We start from the raw sequence: 19,559 nt of genomic DNA, 5'->3' as shown, positions 1-19,559 counted from the left end.
GTACTGGAGATTTAACCCGGGGCGCTTTTCCACTGAACTGTATCCCCAGCCTTTTCCATTTTCTATTTTGAGAAAAGGTCTCACTAAGTTGTTCGGAGCCTTGCTGAGTTGCTGAGACTGACTTTGAACTTGCAAGCCCCCTGTTGCAGCCTCCTAGGTTGCTGAGATGATGGGTGTGCGCCTCCATACCCAGCAGTTACAGACCTTTTCCTTGTCATTATTCCCTGGGCAATACAGCTTAACAACTACAGGCATTATAATTTACTTGGATATTATAAATAGTTTGGACGTGATTTAAAGTATATGGGAGGGTGTTTGTAGGCCAAATGCTAATATTATGTCATCTTAAAAGAGACTTGAGTATGTGCAGATATTGGTATCCATGGGAATCCTGGACCCAATCCCCCATGAATACTGAGGGACAACTGCATTATTTTCATGGGGTAAAGTCTAATGGTGGAGACAGAAATAATTACAAATTTTAGTTGATACAATGATAGTATTAACTGACTCGAGAATAACAGAATCAGTTGTAGTATAGGTAATTGGAATTCTGCTTCTGAAGAAGTGTAGAAAACTTCAAGAGATTGTCATTATTGACCTAAGATGACAAAACTGGGTAATCCACAAAACCACAACTTTCCTTGAATGAATCAAACAGATCACAAGACCAAGCCGAATTCCAGAGTGCTACATCCTCCAAGGAGAGAGGACTCAAATTGTAGGGAGAACACAAGAGGAACAGTGGCCACTATAGAAGCAGGTAAGAACACAGTAGAAGTATCCGTATGTTCTAAAGGCTGTGTGGACCAGCATATCAGTTGGGAAGAGCTGAAAGGCTTAGTGGAAGGGACTTCACAAACCCTTACAGGTTCTTTCCCAAGGACATCCTGGTGCTCATGGAAATACTGGAGCAGGGCAGGGGACCAGAAAGTCCTGGTCAGTAGTTCAGGCATACAGTAGTTAACTGAGGTGGATATGAAACCTTGCCCACCTCCCCCCGGCCTTTCTCTTACAATGCCTGAGTGTGCTTTGGGGAGGAGCAACAAACTATACCACCCTGGACAAACTCCATTGCTTCTGGGGGAAGAGTATTGGCCAAACCTGTCTGCCTCAGTCGGGGATGGCAAGTGCTCTGCCTTCAGGACAGGAGGAGCCGTCATTGCTAGAGAGGGAACAGGAGCTAAAGTGGTCTGACCTTGGAAGGCCCAGGGTCCCACACGTATAACAGTTCTGCCACCAGGGGATGGGCATGAAATTCTTCCTCACACAAGACCAGCTGGGCTTAAGGTAGAGTTTGGCTGCTGTTGGGAAATGGAACAGGAATGTTGACCCCAGAAGGCCAGACTCGAAGCCGCCTAAGACTGAGGCTCACTAAACTCAACAAGAAACTTTCCTGTCCCGACTGTGAGCCTGTACCCTAAGTAACAAGGAGCACCAGGAGTGCAGTCATGTCCTCTGTGATGCAGGGATTCTTGGAAAGTTGTGGGCACTAGAAATCCCCCTGCACTCCAGGTGTGCTAGAAACACAAGGTGAAGCTGTCAGCCTCTTAGAGTTTGAAGCCTGCAGTGCAACAGTCCAGTCCCAACCCACACAAACTCCTGTCTGCATCAGGGATCCCAAACCAGTGATCTGACAGGTGGAAACATTGCCAGCCGTAAACAGTTGACTTCATTCCTTCTGTTACTCACTGATGTCTGGCATTCAGTATAAATCAACCCGATTCAGAGGTCAAGCATGTTGAAACTATCAGAATTTAATCAGTATATTAATATATCTAGTGAGAAATCAGAAACTGGAAACTTCAGCAGAAAAATGGATTAGAAAGAGTCAGATGGAAATAACCAGAAAAATAAGCCAAACAACCATATTACATCAGAGAGACAATTCCTTCACAAAACTTGATATAGCTAAAGTGAGGGAATAGGCGCAGAGGTGGAGAAACGGCACAGAGCATCAGAGAGCTGTGGGACCAATCAATAGTTCAGCATTTAAAATCGGTCCCAGAGGCTGCTGGCAGGCTAGGGGCAAGAAATACCAAATGAGATAATGGCCAAGAATTTTCCAAAGTAAAAGAAGTTGTCAGTTGTACGTGCTAGGATTCCACAAGTCCCCCACATTGTAGGTCAAACAGTTGAAACCAAAGATACTAGTAATGTTTTTTTTTTTTTTTTTTTTTTTTTTTTTTTTAACTAGCAATGTCTTGATGACAGAAGAAAGAGAATCATTATAGGCAGGAAAAGAAAGTTATAGTGAACTTCTTGGTAGGAACTATTGAGCCAAGAACACAATGGAATAAAGTTTTCCCTGTATGGACCTTGGCAGTCACCACTCCAGCTAACAAACTGAACCAACTGAAAAAAGCAGCTACTCCTGGATTTGAAGTGATGTCACAGGGCAAACTGCTGCCCCTCCAAACTGGAGAGACCTTCAAGTGAGTAGAGAATCACAACTGAAAAAACCTACATGCTTGAGAAAACAATCCTGAACTCAAGGACGTGTCAACAGGAATTTCCAAAGCAGAAAAAGAAATAAAAGCGACAGGGAAGTACAGACAGAACGTCTAAGAATGGCGAGGTAGCTGTAAAAGAAACGTAAGCAGAACGGGAATGCCAGAAGACAAGGGAAGACATGGGAAATAAAGCAAAAATGATTGGGACCTTCAAACTAATGCCAGATCTCAAGCCATAGCTACAGGAAGCTCAGAGAATACCACATGGGGTAAATGCCTAAAGACTACACCCAAGAGGTCAGAGGGAAAAAATACCTACCTGTGAAGATAAGATCTGCAATCTGCTTTTGAGAAACCATGCAAACAAGGAATGGAATAAAGTATGTATGGTTGAGAGAAAAAAAAAAAAATGACAATGTAGAATTCTGTGCCCTTTCAAATTATTCTTCAAAAAGTGTAGGAGAAATGTGGTCTTCCTTAGAAAAGCAAAAGTTGAGGCAATTTGTTGTCAGGAGACTTGCCTTGTAAGAAATGTTAAAAGTTCTTGGAGTAAAAAATAAATAAATAAAAATGACATTAGAAATTGGAGTTACTTAAAGGATGAATCTGTCTGTCTATCTAAGATCTGTTATAAGGAACTGGCTCGTGCGTTATGGAGGCTGAGAAGTCTGCAGTCAGCAAGCTAGAGACCCAGGGAGCCTATGATGTAGCCTGGGTAGTCTGCAGGCCTGAGAGCTGTGAGAGTTGGTGGTGTAAATTCCAGTCCACGGACCAGCAGGCTCGAGACCCGAGAGCAGCCAGTGATTGCATTTGAGTCTGAAGGCAGGACGAGACTAGTACACAGAGTGCAAGTGCCCCAGCTTCCTCCCACCCCGTTCTGCCCCACTAGGTCAAGCAGTTTCATAAATGTCTCCAGGGGGATCTATGTGCCATGTCATCCCCAGAAGGACCTTTGAAAACCTAAGTGTGACCAGGTCATTGCCCTGCTTTTCATCTCCCAAGCTGAGGTAATTTGCAAAACGTTCCCAAAGATATTCACCGTGGGATGGGAATATAGAATGGCCCAGGCTCCTCTCCTGCCAGGGGACCATCTGAGGCCCACAGGCAAGTACAGGCCTCACTGACAAGGGTGTTGTCCTGGGGACAACTAGGTGTGTGTTTCTAGGAAAAACTGGGGACAGATTGCCAGTATTTCATGCGTTGCTGAGGGATGCCGTGTGGTTAAGCATGTAAGAAAAGAAGCTGGAGTTGTTTCTTCATATCCACTGCCACAGCTGTGGCATCGCCACTAGCTTGCCTTCTGCAACAGCCTCCTGGATGATTCCAGGTTAGGAGAGGCCTCAGAGACCCACTCGATCATCCGTGAAATCTCAGTTATAAGAGCCTCTGCTTTTGCAGCTGCAGAGAGAAGCAACCTAAACGTGAGCTGTGAAAGGACAAGCGGGAGAGGCATGTGTGACATGTGTGGCCCCAGGACCAGGCAACGGGGCTTCACCTGGTCTGAGCAGGTGCGGGAACCACCAGGTAGAGCCTTCCACCCTCAGCCTCTGACACCTCTCAGCCGAGATGGTCTGCGTACAGCACCAAAAGGATTCTTGGTTCCTAGTGGGATGTGTTAGCCACGTTCAATGCCAAAGCCATGCAACTCACTTTCTTTTAAACTCTCAGAGCCCATCTGTGACTTGAGACCCTAAACGTGATACTTGCAGGAGTAACACATTTGGAATTTTAACGTGTTTAAATTCAACTAATAAGTGTTGAGCAATCCTGAGCAGAACACGATGCCTAGATCACGGGGTGGGGCATTTGAAGGGACCTGGGTTCCAGGCCAGCCTTCAGTGACAGTGAAGGTTTGGAGAAAGGAGTGGGACTGGATGAAGACTGTACAGGGGCTTAAAGCTGGTAGGGGCAGGGTGAAGGCGGAGGCCTTTCAGGAAGGACTGCCGTCTGCAGGGAGGCAAGTGTCGTCGAGGCTGGGAAGAAGCTGGAGGGTGGCGGACAGTGAAGAGAATCTGCCTCGCATGACAACATGGGGCCTTGTGACAGGCGGCCCAGGCCGCAGGCAGGTTGCAGGCTGAGCAGCAGGAGCCACTGGAAAGCGTTTTCTGCCCTGGTGAGGGAGGTGTCTGTGGGTCCCCGCTGGCCTCTGGGAGAGAGAATCACCACCAAGGAGCTACAGATGGGGCTCCAAGGCTTGGTGGGTCTGGGGTCTTCAGAGGGGATGAGGCCCTGCTCCCACTTCTGGAAGAATGATCAGCCTTTTGTGTTCTTTTAAAAGCAGAGAAGCCACCTGGCCATCATGGGGGTCACAGAGCCTTCAAGACAGAAGGATGTGGGCAGACAAGTGCAGGTCTGTCTGTAGCAGCTGGGGGGTCCAGGCCTGCTAGGAGTGGCTGTGGAGGACAGGGTGGCAGTGGGGGCCGGAGCTCCCTCCCATCCGAGTGACCATGTTAGGGGCACACCATGACATCGAGGCAGAAGCCCAGCAGCCAGAGGAAGCATGACTGTCCTGCAGGGGTCCCTCTCCCAGGACCTCCCGGCCTCCTTCCTTGGCACAGTCTGCCTCATGGGTGATGTTTTCTTACCTGGTCTGCTGCTGTGGTGGCACTTAGTGCCCTTATATAAAAAGAGACTCCAGAGAGATCCCTCACTGTTCTACCCTGCCAGGACCCGGTGAGAAGATGCACATTTAGGAACCAGACACCAACTGTGCTGGAAACTTGATCTTGGACTTCCAGCCTCTACAACCATGAAAAACAAATTTCTGTTGTTCATAAGTGCACCCAGTTTATGGTGTTTTGTTATGGCACTGAACAGAGTAAGACACATTAACCAGTTTCTCCTCGTCCCTCTTGTAACCCCTGGCAATCACCAATCTGCTGTCTGTATGAATTTATTCATTCTGAATATTTCACATAGAATCACACATGTGAACTTTTATTGGTCTTTTATTGAAGATATTTCTTCTCTTCAGCAAAGTTCTAATCCATTTTTTCTTTGATTTTGCTCAAATCAAACCTTCTGATGCATTCGTAGCTGGAATTATAGTGTTGCTTTTTAAAATCGAATTTTCTTTCCTTTTTTTTTTTTTTTTTTTTACATTTCCACCGAGCTTGTCACAGATTGAATTTGTTAGTCTCCAGTGAGTTAACAAATTTTTTCTCCAGTACTTAAAAATCACAAAGTGGATTAACCCATTAAGTCCCAAGTTTTCAATTGTGACTATTTCAATAAAATATAGGTTGGAAATCTTGTGGAGCTTACAAATACTCTATTATGTCATAATTATAATCATATTACATACTATATATTAATACTATATTTAAATTTTTAAGTGTTCACATTTGGGAAGATGGGACACAATGGGTTAACCCCTGCATTTGTTCACAAGTCTGCACAAAGCTTGACCTTTGTTTCTCCAGGGTCCTGCAGGGCCCAGGAGGGCGGCTACTTTAGTTGGAACAAGGCGCTGGACAGACTTGGCTTTTGGCCATGCGGGTTCAACCCTAACCTCTGCTCTTCTGCAGCCTCCCTCCCTCGAAATGCGCCGGGGTGAGCGGGGCGGCGGCAGGGTACTCGCAGGTGGGCTGGCTCCTGGGCGGGGCGGCAGGCAGGTGGGCAGGCTCCTGGGCGGGGCGGCAGGCAGGTGGGCAGGCTCCTGGGCGGGGCTGAAGGCAGGTGGGCAGGCTCCTGGGCGGGGCCGGAGGTAGGTGGGCTGGCTCCTGGGCGGGGCTGAAGGCAGGTGGGCAGGCTCCTGGGTGGGGCTGAAGGCAGGTGGGCAGGCTCCTGGGCGGGGCCGGAGGTAGGTGGGCAGGTCTCTGGGCTGGGCGACAGGTGGGCAGGTTCTGCGGCTGGCGGCCGCGGGGCACGCCGGGCAGCAGGTGGGCCGGCCCTGGGGCGGGGCGGCGGCCCAGCACCCGGAAGAGCAGCCGGCGGAGCGAGCGCAACAGGCGGCCGCCGGGGCTGCCGCGCTCGGGATGGACAAGCTAAAGAAGGTGCTGAGCGGGCAGGACGCGGAGGACCGCAGCGGCCTCTCCGAGGTGAGCGCGCCGGGGTGCTGTCCCGCCTCCCGGTGCCCCGCTGGCCCTGCGGACGCGGGCGGGGACGCCACAGGCCTCCCGGGCTTCGTGGACCGCAGCTGTGTCCCTTGTCCCTCCTGCCCTGCGGGCTCAGGTGCGCAGCCCCGCGCCCGCCCTGCGTCCGCACTCGAGTCCTCGCGCGTCCTGCAGCCCCTGCGTCCGCGCGGACCCCTGAGGAGGCGGGCAAGCGCGGCCGGGCGGTCCCGCGAGGTCCTGGCGGCAGTGGCCTGCCGTGGGGCTGGAGGGCGCCCGGCGCGCCGCGCGTCGACCGCGGGCGGGGCCACGCCCACCGGCCGGGTGCGGTCGCCGCGGAGTAGCCGAGAACTCCGGGGACGGGACCAGCGCCCCGGGTTCTCGGGTCCACGCCCCGCAGCCGGTGTCCCTGGGCTCCCGGAGGCGTGCCTGCTTCCTGGGGTCCGAGGAGCTGGAACCCGGCCACCAAGGCCTGTGTCCGCAGCACAGAGCGGTGTGCTTCTGTATTGGGTGCTTTAACGTCTCGTTTTTCTTGTTGGGAGAGCAGCGTTTTCCTTTTGGTGCAGTCGGTCGCCCGTTTCCGCGTCGGTGGAATCAGGGCCTTGAACCAGAGATGTGGCCTCTGGCCCGGAACCCAGCTCCGTCCAGCCTGAGCAGTTGTCTCCTGATAGTCCGGCCTGCTGCTTTTGCGATTGTATTCTGAGCTTCGTTTATATTGGTCCCTGCATCCTCTCCAGGACACCTCAGGGTGGAGCCTGCTTCCTAAACCTTCACCTCCAATACCAGGAATCCGGTGTTTGAGGAATTGTGGATCCTTTTTTTTTGGGTGGTTCTTCTTGATCTGTTGCCCTTGTTAATTGGTCAAGGCTCAGGAGTAACTTCAAGTGTCCTTTTTTCTTGACTTCGGGCTTCTGTTAGGAACCATCAAGGGGAACCTCACAGAACCCAAGGAAGGTCTGACCCTGGTGGTTGACCCTCATGCTCCTCTACAGCTTTATGCCTGCAGGCTGTCGACAAGTGTCTGGAGCAGCTGGGGCCGGAGAGGGACGCTTTCTGTTCTTCTGGAGACTCTCGAGGGTGCAGTGTTGGCAGTGGGAGATCTCCAGTGTCAGTGAGGCATTCATCTGGGAAACACAAGTGTCTGGTTTTACCCTCGGTGCTGAGTGCCTGTGTCTGGTACAGAGAAGGCTTTGGCCTGTTGTAAGCACAGGCACATGCTGCATTTATTTTTAAAAGATTGGGTCTTTTGTCTTGTTCTAAAATACTCAGTTTCCTCTTTGGGGGTGAGATTCCTGTTTATGTGCATCATTGTGTGGCACTTCCGGAGTCCTGAAGCCCTGGAAACATTTTTAGCCAGCTGACCTTGTTTTCAGAGCTGTTTCGACTTAGTTTTCACTTATTAGGTGGGGCCTCTTTTAAAATCTTGGCAAAAATGTGATCATCTCACATTTTCCGTGATTTTGAGTCTGGTAATGGTGGAGGTTTCTGTGGTGAAATTTATTTTGTGTGGTGAGTTGGACTAGGGTGGCCTTAAAAATATTTTCAAATCCATTTATGTACCCTGTCAGAGGTCACCAGAGATGTTTTAATTTTTTACTTTTATGGTTTAAGTGTAAGCCATAAGAGCATGAGTTGCTCTGCAGCCCCCATTTCCCCAGGTACTCTCGATTGCGTGGGTGTCTCCTGAGCCTCCTGGCCAGCTCTCTAATTGCCACCTCACCTTCCAAAACACGCCTGAAGTCCTGGTTTCAGTGGACTTCTTTCTGAAAGTGTAGGTTTTGTGTTTTCTACAAAGGCTTCTGGGACACAGGAATGAATGGCACCTGACCTTAAGACCAGAGTGAGGCAGCCTGCCTCCCTGAGACAGCTCAGCTGCGCTTCTTGGCCAGAGCTCCTCTTCCCTCCACGACCTGGAGTCAAAGGGACCTTTGTGCCCCACTGCCCGTCAGTGCGGGAGCAGGTTGCTGCAGATTCTAGCCAGGTACTGTGTGTTATTCCAGCTTCCAGAGCAGCCGCCCAGCACCGCTTCTGCAGCTGTGGTTTGGAGAGAGCTCAGGTCAGCAGAGTTCATTTTCACGAACTGGGAAAAGGGAGAGAGGTCGCTTTCACTGAGTCCAGTTGGGAGAAGTGGAGCAGCAACTTCCTCCCTGCCCTACCAAGTGTGCAGGGAGGAGAACTCGCAGCCACGGCGACATTCATCCCCTCTCCGCCCATTTTGGCAAAAGTAACATTTGGGTAGAGTCAGCTGAGGGACCTGGACACCAGATGTCACTCTCCATCCTGAAGGGAGGAACCAGAAATGGATTTTTGGCAGAACTCCCTTCTCTTGCCAGTGCTCGATTTTTACCAGGGCTGGAATCCCCGGTCCTCTTGGGTCTGTCTAGTTCTGTCTGAATGCCAAGGCCAGTTCGAATCTTACATTTAACCTTGTGGTTCATCCTCTTACTGAAACAAGGTTGAATCCTTTTGAATATCCTTGCCAATGCCAGTGGTTCTTGGGGGGCACGTCCCAGCCGGGCCTCCTGCCGCCCTTGCTTGCCCTGCTTCTCCTGGTGAGCGAGTTCTGTGCTCTTGCACGGGTAGGAGGAGCGCAGCCTTTCATTTTATTCTCGCCGTGGAGGGTGGTGTCATGGCTTAGTTAGAAGTTGTCTGACTCCTGGGGCCCAGGAAGCCTGATGACAGAACCCCAGATGCCTTATTTTGGAGCCAAAGGGAGTTAAAAAGTGGACTCCTAGGGGGAGTGGGGTGTCCCTATGTGGGTGCAGATGGCTCCTCTGTCAGTTCTAACGCTGGGCTTCCTGCTGTGTGTCCCAGGCCAGCTCTGCCTCTGCAGGTTGTATGTGGCTGAGGTTTCTGCGAGTGTTCTGTGTGGTGTGGTCACGAGCCCTGTTTCAGTCATGTGACTACCTGGGAGTGGGAGTGGGAGGAGGACCCTTCTAATGACAGAGCTGCCTTCCTCCTGAGTGGCGATTAAGCTGTCTGTAGTAGTACCTGTCAGATCGGGGACCTCTGCCCCTTCTCTTCACGCTTCTGGTTTGACAGGTTGAAAGCAGGTCCCTGAGCTGAGGGAGTCAAGACTGAGGGCCTGGCCAGTCTAGTGATCCTGGCAGCCTCTGCCGCCACCTGGCTTCCTACACTAGTGGGCGAGAAACGTGGTAGGCACTTCGACCACCATTGGGTGGAGTCTGCTGGTCACACAGGGCTCCTGGCCACCCTGCGTGGCTTTGGTCTCTGGTGGCAGCTGTCTGTGTCCAGCTTGAGTGGCTTGCCCTCTTGCATCAGGGGTCTGCCTGTGAAGGGCCACAGTGTGGAGACTTGGTTGTCATCAGTGTCCTGGGAAGAGAACTCTTGGGAGCCGCTCGTAGGTCCTGACTCGGCTGGGTTTTCTGGCATCTTGGCTTCCCCTGAACTTTGCTCTGGAAGGGGGTAATCATGATGGCGTGGCATCAGGATGAGCAGGACAGTGACTAGTTAACAGGTATCCGTCCTGCACCTGTGAATACAGCATCTGTGTGGAGAGCAAACGGCGCAGGTGAGTCCTGGTGTAGATGGTGGCCTTTGCATTCTGAGGCCCCGGTGCTGCAGGAGCGGCAGCTGCTGCAGCCGGGCTGGTGGGTCTAGGGAGGAAGACCAGTGGCCCTGCTGCCAGGGCTGAGGCCTTGCTGGTGGAGTGCGCGCCTTTCCAGCCGTGGTCCGGCTGCTGTACGTGGGAGGCTGTGGCTACGCTTGGGTGAGGCAGGAATCTCCATCTCTGGAGAAGCTCCACGGAGGCTCGGGAGGCTCCTGGCCGCTGCTGGAGAGGAGACTGTGGTCTGGTGAGCATGTGTAGCCCGACAAGAGCTGGATCGAGGCCCTCCTGTAGCCGTGGGCGCGTGGGACCCTGTCTTCCCTGCCTTCCCTGACGTGGGCTAACACCACTTCTGATTGTCGTGTGTGCTGTCTTTGCCGATCTGCCTACGCCTCTGTGTGATTGTTTGCTTTCCAGGTAGTGGAGGCCTCCTCCTTAAGCTGGGGCACCAGGGTGAAAGGCTTCATCGCGTGTTTTGCCATAGGGATTCTCTGCTCACTGCTGGTAAGTTTCCCCCAGACCTCCTTTGCTGTGTCCCCCCTCCTTTTCTCTTTCACTCTTCTCTCAAATTCACAGCTAGGAGGAGGGAGGGTCGGGGGAAGGTCGCCTCACAACTTGCTCTGCCTTTGCTTCCAGGGGACTCTGCTGCTGTGGGTGCCCAGGAAGGGACTGACCCTCTTCGCGGTCTTTTACACCTTTGGCAACATCGCTTCCATCGGGAGGTGAGCACTGTTTAATTCAACCCTGATCCGTCATTGACGGGAGGGCGGATGTGGGCGGTGCTGGGGGGACAGTCCTCAGGGACTGCAGAGGCAGTCGAGCGCCTGGGTCACAGCCTGTTGTTCCGGAACATCTATCTTCATTATCTGAAGCACTCTTAGAAGGCAGGAAACACTGGCACTGTGCTCATGCAGGCCAGGGAACTGGCAAGCAGCGTTGGAGTGGTTTCTCCAAGGTTTGCAGCCCAGCCTCGCCATTGCTGCCAGAGACTGCACCACGCCTCAGGGGAAGCTGGTCATTGCGTAGTGCAGGCCATCCCAGGCTCACGCGCTGGGCGGCTGGAGGTGGGCAGCTGCTCTGGGGCAGGTCAAGCTCACTGCTCTGAAGGTTTGGCTGCACCTGGGCTGGCCGCACCAGTGCTGCCTCCCCCTCGGGGGTGTGGGCCTGGCCTCTGCCCGAATGGCCACAGGAGCCCGGACCTGGTCATCTTCCTGCCTTCCCTTTGTGTCTCTGTAAGAGGCTTCAGAGTCCTGGGGTCCAAGTCCCTGGCTCCAAGGCTTGGTGCTGACTCTGGTGCCTTCTCCTTCCTCTGTCCCCATGGCCACTTGTCCCTCACTGGTTGACTTTTATGCTCACTAGGTTAGCATTGGTCACTCTGCTGGGCCCTGAGGCTATGATGACAGGCACAGTTTGGTGCTGGCCCAGTGGAGCCCATGGGTCAGCCAGTCATACACAATAGAAGGCTGATGATACAGCAGGATAGGGAGAGGGACTCTCGGGAGGGGCCCTGGTCCCACCTGGCCGGGGTCAGGGCACCTCTGGGAGTGGGTGGTGTCTGGGCTGGCCTGAGTTCTGGCTGTACCCTGTCTCCTGAACTGCTGCCACACACTCTGTGGAATTCCCTGCCTCCTGGATGGCCCTGTGGACCTGTTCATTTGTCGTCCCTCGTAGCTCCCTGTCCCCTCTACACATGGGATCCAAGCAAGGCCTTCGAGACGCGACTTAGGCTGGCTCCTTCGGTTTCTCCAGTCCTCTCCGTGCCTTTCTGGGCCGTTTTCTCTGCCTGGGTCGCTACCCCACCCCCACCTCCCCTGGTTTTGGGGATATGTGCCCATTTTTGTCAGGACTGGCTCTGACGTTCCCTTTTCTGCGAGACCTCTCCTGATTCCCTCTTGCCCAGAGTGGATGACCTCCTCCTGGGGGCTCTGGCTGCCCTGTCTGTACTCACAGCTTTCCACCGCCTGACTTGTCACTGTAAGCCACTTGACAGGGGCTGTGCCTTGGCTCCCAGGTCCCCTGCGGTGCAGAAACCCAGCTCTGCGCCAGGAGAAGGTGGAATGATGGTTGAGTGTTGACACCTGGCACCTTCTCAAGCCTAGTTTATTAATGCTTCCAGCAGGAGGGTGCTGGCCCTTGGGCATTGACTGTTGTCGCTAAGGCCTTTTCAAATACTAACTGTCATTGGCGGCTTTCTTTGGGTGACGGTGCAGTCTGCACTGAGCACGCTTACGTGGGTATGTTACTTAGTCCTAAAGAGCTGGTCAGCAGATCTCATGGGTGGACCCTGCCTGCGCTGTATAGGGAAAGAAGGGAACGGCTGTTTCCTGGCTGTTGCTAGGGTTTGTGGCCTCACCTGCCACCTGTCCTGTTTTTGTGTACATGCTGCTTGTAGGTTTTAGGACAGCCTGGCTGTTGCTTGTACTCAGAGATGGTTGAGGAGACCCCTGTGGGCTCATGCCCTGGAGCTGAGAGCAGCCTGCGGTTCAAGCTGCGGCCTCAGGGCGCTTTGGAGAGAGCAGACTGACTTCCAGAAGTTTTCGTTTTTTATCGAAGCCTCGGTAGCTGATGTCGTCTGCCGGTTGGTTGTGTCAGTGTGATCTGTCCTGAGCTCCCACCGCTGTGTGATCTCAGATGAGGAAATCGACCTTTTTGAGTTCATTCTCACAGCTCTAAACGGGTGTCATGATATGCACTCAAGGGTTTTGAGGAATAGTGTATATTGTATCTGGTATTCAGCAAACATTCAATGAGAAATGGATGATGTCATCGTTGAAATGATTCCCTGGAGGGTATGAGAGGAAACACCCCACTTGTGAACATGGCCACCCTAAGGAAGGCGTGGCTTTGGAGCCTTTTGGCTGGCCTGTTTCACGGGTGGGTGGTTAAGGAGGCATCTAAGAGAGGGCTTGGCTAACGCAGTGGTGTGCAGGCAGCTCTAGGGTCTGTCCGCACCCACAGCCTGGCCCTCTCTCCTTTACTGGTCAAGTGGCCTTAGGTGCGGAACCCGGGCTTCCCTGTCGTCCTCTGTAGGGTGAGTGCAGTCATTGTTGGTTGGTGTATTAAAGGAGAGTCGTGCCCAGAGGTGCCATGTGCACAGCGCCCCCCTGCCAACCCCTGCACAGAGCAAGAGCTTTCCAAGGTCAGCTGCCCTTGCTGCTGTTGCTGCCAGAGGGGTTCAGGGCGGTGACTGTGCGTGCCTACCGTGGTGGTTCTGAACGGCCGTGTGTCTTTGCCTCCCAGTACCATCTTCCTCATGGGGCCCCTGAAGCAGCTGAAGCGCATGTTTGAGCCAACGCGTCTGATCGCGACCATCCTGGTGCTGGTAAGGGCTGCATTTTTGCTGGACTTCTCACATGGGCGTTTTTATTTCTGCTGCACAGATTAGTCTTTCTTACCCCGAGGACCCCCTCCACCGCCCCTGCCCTCCTCCATCACACTACACAGTTCCGGCAACCACACGCAGAAGGCTGGTCTTCCTCTTCTAATTGCCAGGCCTGCCTCCCCAGCTGTTCCAGTTGGTGTCTCGGTGCTGCAATTCCACAAAGCACCTGTAGAGGGCGCTGCCTGTCACACTGGCCCACCCCTTGGGCAGGCAGGGCTGCACACAGCCAGAGCCCGAGGTCAGAAGCCGCAGCGTCTTCTAGATCTGTACTGTTTCCGTCAGTTTTCCTGAAGTGAAGTGGCCGTTTGTGGCCTGTCGTCCTCGTGCCCTGCTCTGGCAGAGGTACTGTAGTGTGGTCATTCCTTCCTGTCCCTCCACCCAGAATTCCTCTCCCTTTGATCTGGTTTTCCGCATGGCTGTCAGAACCATTCCAGACCCACTCTCTGGACTTCCGGTATAGTTCTGTTTTGCCGCCTTTGGACCTAGATCAGCATTTTTATTTTTGATTTCATTTATGTGCCTCTCATTCATCCAAACAGGTAAATTCTCGAGGCCAGGGACACATTTGCTCTTTGTCCTCTCAGGGCACAGAGCTTGGTCAGGACACGCTGGCCGAGTGGTCGCTGGTGTAGGTGTGAGCTGAGCGGCATGGCTGGTGGCTCAGAGGCCGTTTGCTCTTGGCCAGTCCCAAGACTGTGGCTGGCTGGGATGGCCTCTTATGGACAGCTTTCTAAGGTGCCTAGGGAGTGTCAGGTGACATGCCCAGTTGTCTGCTCGATGACCTTCCTGCTCCAGGGATGGTGTTAGGAAGAGTCAGAACACAGAGCTTTTGTGAGGCTCACTCTAGGGTGCTGGAGTGAAAAGAGGGATGGATGGGTGGGGGGGCCAGAAATGCGACTTTCGTTTGCTGGGGCGGATTCTGGGAAATGTCACCATGTTGGAGCGTCTTTCTCTTTTCAGTCTGCACAAATCCTGCATGGGGACATGTTTTCCTGGGGATTTTAACTTGTGCCACGTGTGGATGCTCAGACAGTTAAATGCTGTGATGCGAGGGTGTGTTTGGTTGCTGTGACGATGGCTCGCTGGTGCCTGCTGGAGTTGTCAGAGTGACGTTTCTCTTGCCATGTCTCCTGGGGTTAATAAGTGGTGCTCCTCTCTCCCTGCAGTTGTGCTTCGCCCTCACCCTGTGTTCTGCCTTTTGGGTAAGTGTGACTTGCACGTCCTTGTTTGTGGCTTGTTCCCCTGCCACGTGCTTTCCTGTGACCTTCTTGTGTTCCTTGCAGTGGCATAACAAGGGACTGGCGCTCATCTTCTGCATTCTGCAGTCCTTGTCCTTGACATGGTGAGTAACCTTTTAAACAGTGCTCTCCCACGCAGACCCCTGGCTGGTGCTGCTGACGGAGGCTGTGGGGGAGGCTGGGGAGCACAGGAGCTCCCCATTTGCAGACATCTCTGTGAGGCTGAGTTGGCTCCAGAGCCAAGCCCTTGGCTTGGGCCCTCTGCCAGTAGGTGGCGGCAGTGGTCCTGAGTGGGCCCTGGAGGCTGGCCGCTGAGCCCTTGTTGATTTTGAGTCGTATAAATGTTATTAAACCACTCATGTCCGGTAAGTACAAGGACAATGACAGTATCTAAGGGCTGGTAAAAAGAGGCTGTGAGTCAACTAGACATGAGCAGAAAAGGAAAGTGGTGAGAAAAATACTGAGTGTCACACTTGTGATGGAATGAATCATCTAACAGAAGGACAAAGGGGAGTTGTCAGCAGGAGACAAGGGGCGGTGACGGAATGGAAAACTGGGTGGCCGTGGGCGGCAGGATCAGCGTGGGCACCGGGCCTGCTGCTGTTGGAAGTTCAGTCAAAGACTTGGAGCTGTAGCCCGAGGGCCAAGCCTGGTGAAGGCGACTGGAGGCGAGGCTTTGCAGACCATGAGTGGCGCTGGGGTCCATGCTCCTGCAGCCCTATACACCGTCAGAGCCAGGGGTGGTGGCACGGGTGGGATTACAGCTCCAGAGTTCTTGAGAGATGGTATCTGCTGGAACAGTTTCAGCGTAGGCATGACCGATCTCTTGGGAAAAAGTGTTCAGTACGGTGAATAGCACAGGGAGGATGTGGGCATCTCCAAGGTCTCCAGGGTCAGTGAACCATTTGGTAGAAATAGGCCTGGAGACCGAGCCCAGCACCTGTCCCCCTCCTGTGTCATGGACTCTGCATAAGTATACCTCCCACTGCTGGTGGAAGTACTGTGTTCGCCAGGCCTTGTGCTTGTGTGTGTGGACAGGGCAAGGTGTGGAGAGGGTGCTGTCTGATTTTAATGTGACGCATTTTGCTTTTGGGTGCTGAAAGGCCTGGCGTGGTGGCTCATGTTTGTGTTTTAGTGTTCTGGGCACAGAAATTGGGAGCCACGTGCACCCATCCCTTTTTACTTTGGACTTTTGCTGGCAAAGTCACTTTGAAAGGGCATCATTCACACGGGCTCAATGAATGACACGTCCCGACTGCTTTCCTCAGGGCTGGCCTTGCGTCTGCCCGACACACGTGCCCGGCCGCTTAGGGCTGCAGCCTCCTCCTGCAAGGTTCCAGGTGGTGTGCCTGGGCTGGCTGGGCCTCGCCTGTGGGACTCGAGTTGTAGCCTCGATACGTTCTCATCCATGGAGTAGTGGGAGCTCTTTTCTCTGTTCTTTCCTTTTTCTTTTTTTTAATTATAGGAGCAGAGCAGACAGTTTATCTCATTTGGGTCAAAGTTAAATTCATTTGAGGGTTTATAAAATTTTACAGGATCACTGTTGTGGATTTTGTTTGCAATTCTAGAACAGGGCTTCCGTGCCACCTGGGTGTCTGGAATCACCTCTTGGGTGCTCGCTGCTGGCTCGTTTGGTTAAGCAGCACCCCAGTGAGGTTGAGGTTGGAGGACTTGTCTCCACGTGGTTCTCTGTCCCCTCCTGTGGTCACTGAGCTCTGCAGGTAGCTTGGCATGTGTGCACACATGCATGTGCACTCACACCCGGCCACGGTGGGGCTGGTCTGGGGAGGGCATGTGGTGCTCCAGTGCTCAGGAGCGCTGTGTCATCTCCCAGTCTTGTCATCGGTTTGACCTCTTGCTTCTCATTGCAGGTACAGCCTTTCCTTCATACCATTTGCCAGGTAAGCCTAACGGTGTATTTGGAAACATAATTTTCTGTCATTTGTGAGCAATGATATGCCTGGAAAGTGCCTTAAAAGTTTAGTTTCAGAGAGAATGTGTTATTTTATTTCTCTTTATTAAGAGTCTGTGGGCCCAAAAGCCAAAGGCGCCTCTCTGTCTTATGGCGTAGTAAGTCAGGGCCACCCTTCCCGACCCCAGCTGCACCCCTGACACGGTACCTTCCCGCCCGCCAGCTCCTGGTTTTGCGAGCGTTCCAGTGTAATGTGCTGTGCATATACTTATCACCCTGTCAGCCTGTAGCTTTGAGTAGGCTTTTCTGCTTTTTTAAGGTGAACATTGATTCAAATCACTGGGCAAGAGATGGCGGGGTCTGGAACTGTGCTTGTTTTCTTATGGTGCCCCACTCAGGAGAAGGTTCCTGAGGAGCGTGTGAAGGGCAGTAAGCAGGAGCGGGACCGGAGGGCCTGGGCGTCCTGTCAGCAGTGCCTTGACAACTGTGGTGGCTGGGCCGTTGTCCCCAGAGCCCCCTTCTGTCTCGGAGGTTCCCTGAGCCGAACCGCCTGCCACAAGCACTTTCTCAGGGGCCTCTCCAGACTGGCCTTTGGGATCTCGGACTCTGGTTGTTCTAACACAGCCATTGATTTCCATCCTCCTCTATTGTTACCTATTAACCAAAGGCCGTCTTTTTCCTGCTTGTGTTGAAATGAATGCTCGTGCGTGGGCGGGGGAGGAGGCAGGGCAGCATGGCGCCTTGCGTGCCCCGGTTTTGCATACTGGTGTAAGGAGCTGGGCAGTGGTGGTTAGATGGGCTAACACGCCCATGGAGCTGGAGCAGCTGGGGCTTCACACATAGGATCTAAGAGCGCGAGGGTCGTGAGATGCTCCCGCAGCTTGGCCACTTTGGGCGGTGGAGGCTTGTCGGAGAAGGGTGTGGGCAGGGATGTTGTAGGGTGCGGGGCCTGAAGTTGAGAGCCAGAGCGCACCACATCTGAGCGCCTAACCAGGTGTGTGTTAGCCTCGGGGCCGAGGCAGCCATCAGTTTGCAGGCCCCAGTGCAGAACGAGAGCACGGGCAGCTTACTCAGAGTCGAGCAAGGACGTGGAGGCGCTGACAGGAGGCTGCTACCGAGATGTGGACACTTCTGGTTCAGGGCCCGGTGCGCAGGTCTGCCGTGGAGCTGGCCCTGTGTGGGGTCTCAGGCCTTCCTGCTTGGCCTGGTCAGCACGTGCGGGCCTTCTGTGTGGGGTAGGCAGCTCAGGCATGCAGTTGGCAGCAGTGAGCCTCCTGTGCTGAGCAGCTGAAACTCCCCGTACTGGGAGAGGAACAGGAGTGGGGTCTCACCATGAGGAGCCGTGGGGTGGTGATGTCCCATGCATGTCCCATGTGTCTTTCCTTCCTAGGGACGCTGTGAAGAAGTGTTTTGCCGTGTGTCTTGCATGATACACTGCCAGAGCTTTGGAAGGCACCGGGATGGAAGCCAGTGAACGTCTTTGTAAATATCCTCCAAGCCTGTGCTGTAAGACATGTGCCATTTATCTTGCAGTCTCAACATTTGAGGGTTCTGCCTTTGGAAGCAGTGACATGTTCCCACACCCAGATGCCTGTCGCACAACCTGAGAGGTGGGTTCTGCATCTCATGGAGCAGAATCTTCCTCTCTCACTGTTGCCTCTTTGGCTGCTGTTGCACTGAGTTCCCATAAATAAAAACCTTGCTAAACACCAGCAGATGAGCCTCGGGAGCCAGGGAGTCCCAGCGGGCAGGAGGAGCACCACCTGAGCTCACAGGGTGCAGCCGTGGGGACAGAATTGTGGGGCCAGCCAGGCATTCGCAGACTTGTCCGTCCACACGGAGCCTGGCACTGCTGCCTCCCGCAGCACGGACGTTCTTCTGTCCTGGGAACTGAGAACAGGCATGGTCCTTAGACCTGAGCCCTGGAAAGCCTGGCCACGGAGAAAAGTAGAGTGAGCACCTGCTGGTGGTGGTGCCGTGTCTTAACCTGGACCTGGCGCTGCTGTTCGGAAGCACCGCTGACTGGGGACTGTCTTCCTCAGTGTCGGGAGCAGACTCTCTCAGCCTCCTGACCCCGGCTCGTTTCTGTCCTCGTCACCTCCTGGCCCAGGTGGAGGCAGAACCGCAGCCGTGGTGCACTGCCGTCTCCTCTGGACGGGAGCTGTCGGGAAGGCAAAGTGTCGCTGCTCCCCGCCGAACCTTTTCTTGATTTTATTTTCTGTCCTCCCCTGGAGTGGGGCCAGGGTTGAGCGGGGCAGCAGGAGGTAGGCATGTCTGCCCAGCCTCCCTCAAGTGGTCCCTGTGTGGGCACTCAGCCTCTGCTGGGGACGCTGGGAGGACTCTGGGCTGCAGGTGGTCAGGTCTTAGCCTGCACCTAACCACGTGCGGTGTGCTTCCATGTTTGTGGCTGTCTGGTCCTCGCGAGAGGCCGAGGTGAGCAGGGCCTGTCTCTCCCTGTGCAGTTGGGAAATCGAGACCAGCCTCCGCCTCCCCCGGGCAGCGCCTGGGCGGGGTTGGTCGTGCCTCCCTGCCCTCCCCGTACTTGATTTGCTTTCTGCAGCCTAGCCCGTGCCTTCCTGGCCAAGTGTCTCCGGCCACTGGTGCTGCCTCCTGCTCGCCCCCGCCCTGCCCTTTCTGACAGCTTCTTCCAGGGTCTCTCGGGGCTTCATTGTTCCCTGCCGGCTGCTCAGCACCGCCTGACTGTCAGCAGTGTCCTGTCTCCATCAGCAGAGTCCCCAGCACTCCAGGACCTCCAAATCCACTCTGCACATGAAGTCTCTGGGTTTTCCTTTTTGCTGTTTACCCAGGACCATGCTGTGGCACCTCCAAACCAAAGGCAGTGACCACTGGTTGTCTCCTTGCTTGGGGCTGTGAGCTCAGGCTACCTGGTTTCTGCCTGTGACCTGGAGAGGTGAGGGCAGGCCAGGTGCCAGCCCCTTCTAGGCTGCCCAAGG

General features: G+C 53.8%; 1 protein-coding gene and 1 long non-coding RNA gene across 3 annotated transcripts; both read left to right on the top strand.

The window, feature by feature from the left end:
- Nucleotides 1-24: 24 nt before the first annotated feature.
- On the top strand, nucleotides 25-2,965 carry LOC306641125. The gene is made up of 2 exons (XR_013758038.1): nucleotides 25-763; nucleotides 2,198-2,965. It is a non-coding gene; the product is annotated as an uncharacterized lncRNA (long non-coding RNA).
- A 3,283-nt stretch (nucleotides 2,966-6,248) lies between these two features.
- Nucleotides 6,249-18,317, top strand: SFT2D2 (SFT2 domain containing 2). 2 transcript variants are annotated; one of them, XM_079108092.1, is made up of 8 exons: nucleotides 6,296-6,493; nucleotides 10,491-10,577; nucleotides 10,710-10,795; nucleotides 13,314-13,395; nucleotides 14,622-14,657; nucleotides 14,739-14,797; nucleotides 16,565-16,594; nucleotides 17,996-18,317. In XM_079108092.1, exons 1-8 carry the CDS (start codon nucleotides 6,431-6,433, stop codon nucleotides 18,033-18,035), a joined length of 483 nt encoding a protein of 160 aa, XP_078964218.1. In that variant the 5' UTR covers nucleotides 6,296-6,430; the 3' UTR covers nucleotides 18,036-18,317. The 2 variants fall into 2 exon arrangements, with proteins under 2 accessions (XP_078964217.1, XP_078964218.1); XM_079108091.1 differs by lacking the exon at nucleotides 10,491-10,577 and having other exon boundaries at nucleotides 6,249-6,493.
- The last annotated feature ends 1,242 nt before the right edge of the window (nucleotides 18,318-19,559 follow it).

This window comes from Sciurus vulgaris (genome assembly GCF_902686455.1).
Source record: "Sciurus vulgaris genome assembly, chromosome: 12".
NCBI lineage: Eukaryota > Metazoa > Chordata > Mammalia > Rodentia > Sciuridae > Sciurus > Sciurus vulgaris.
This window is presented reverse-complemented; position numbering and strand designations above follow the sequence as displayed.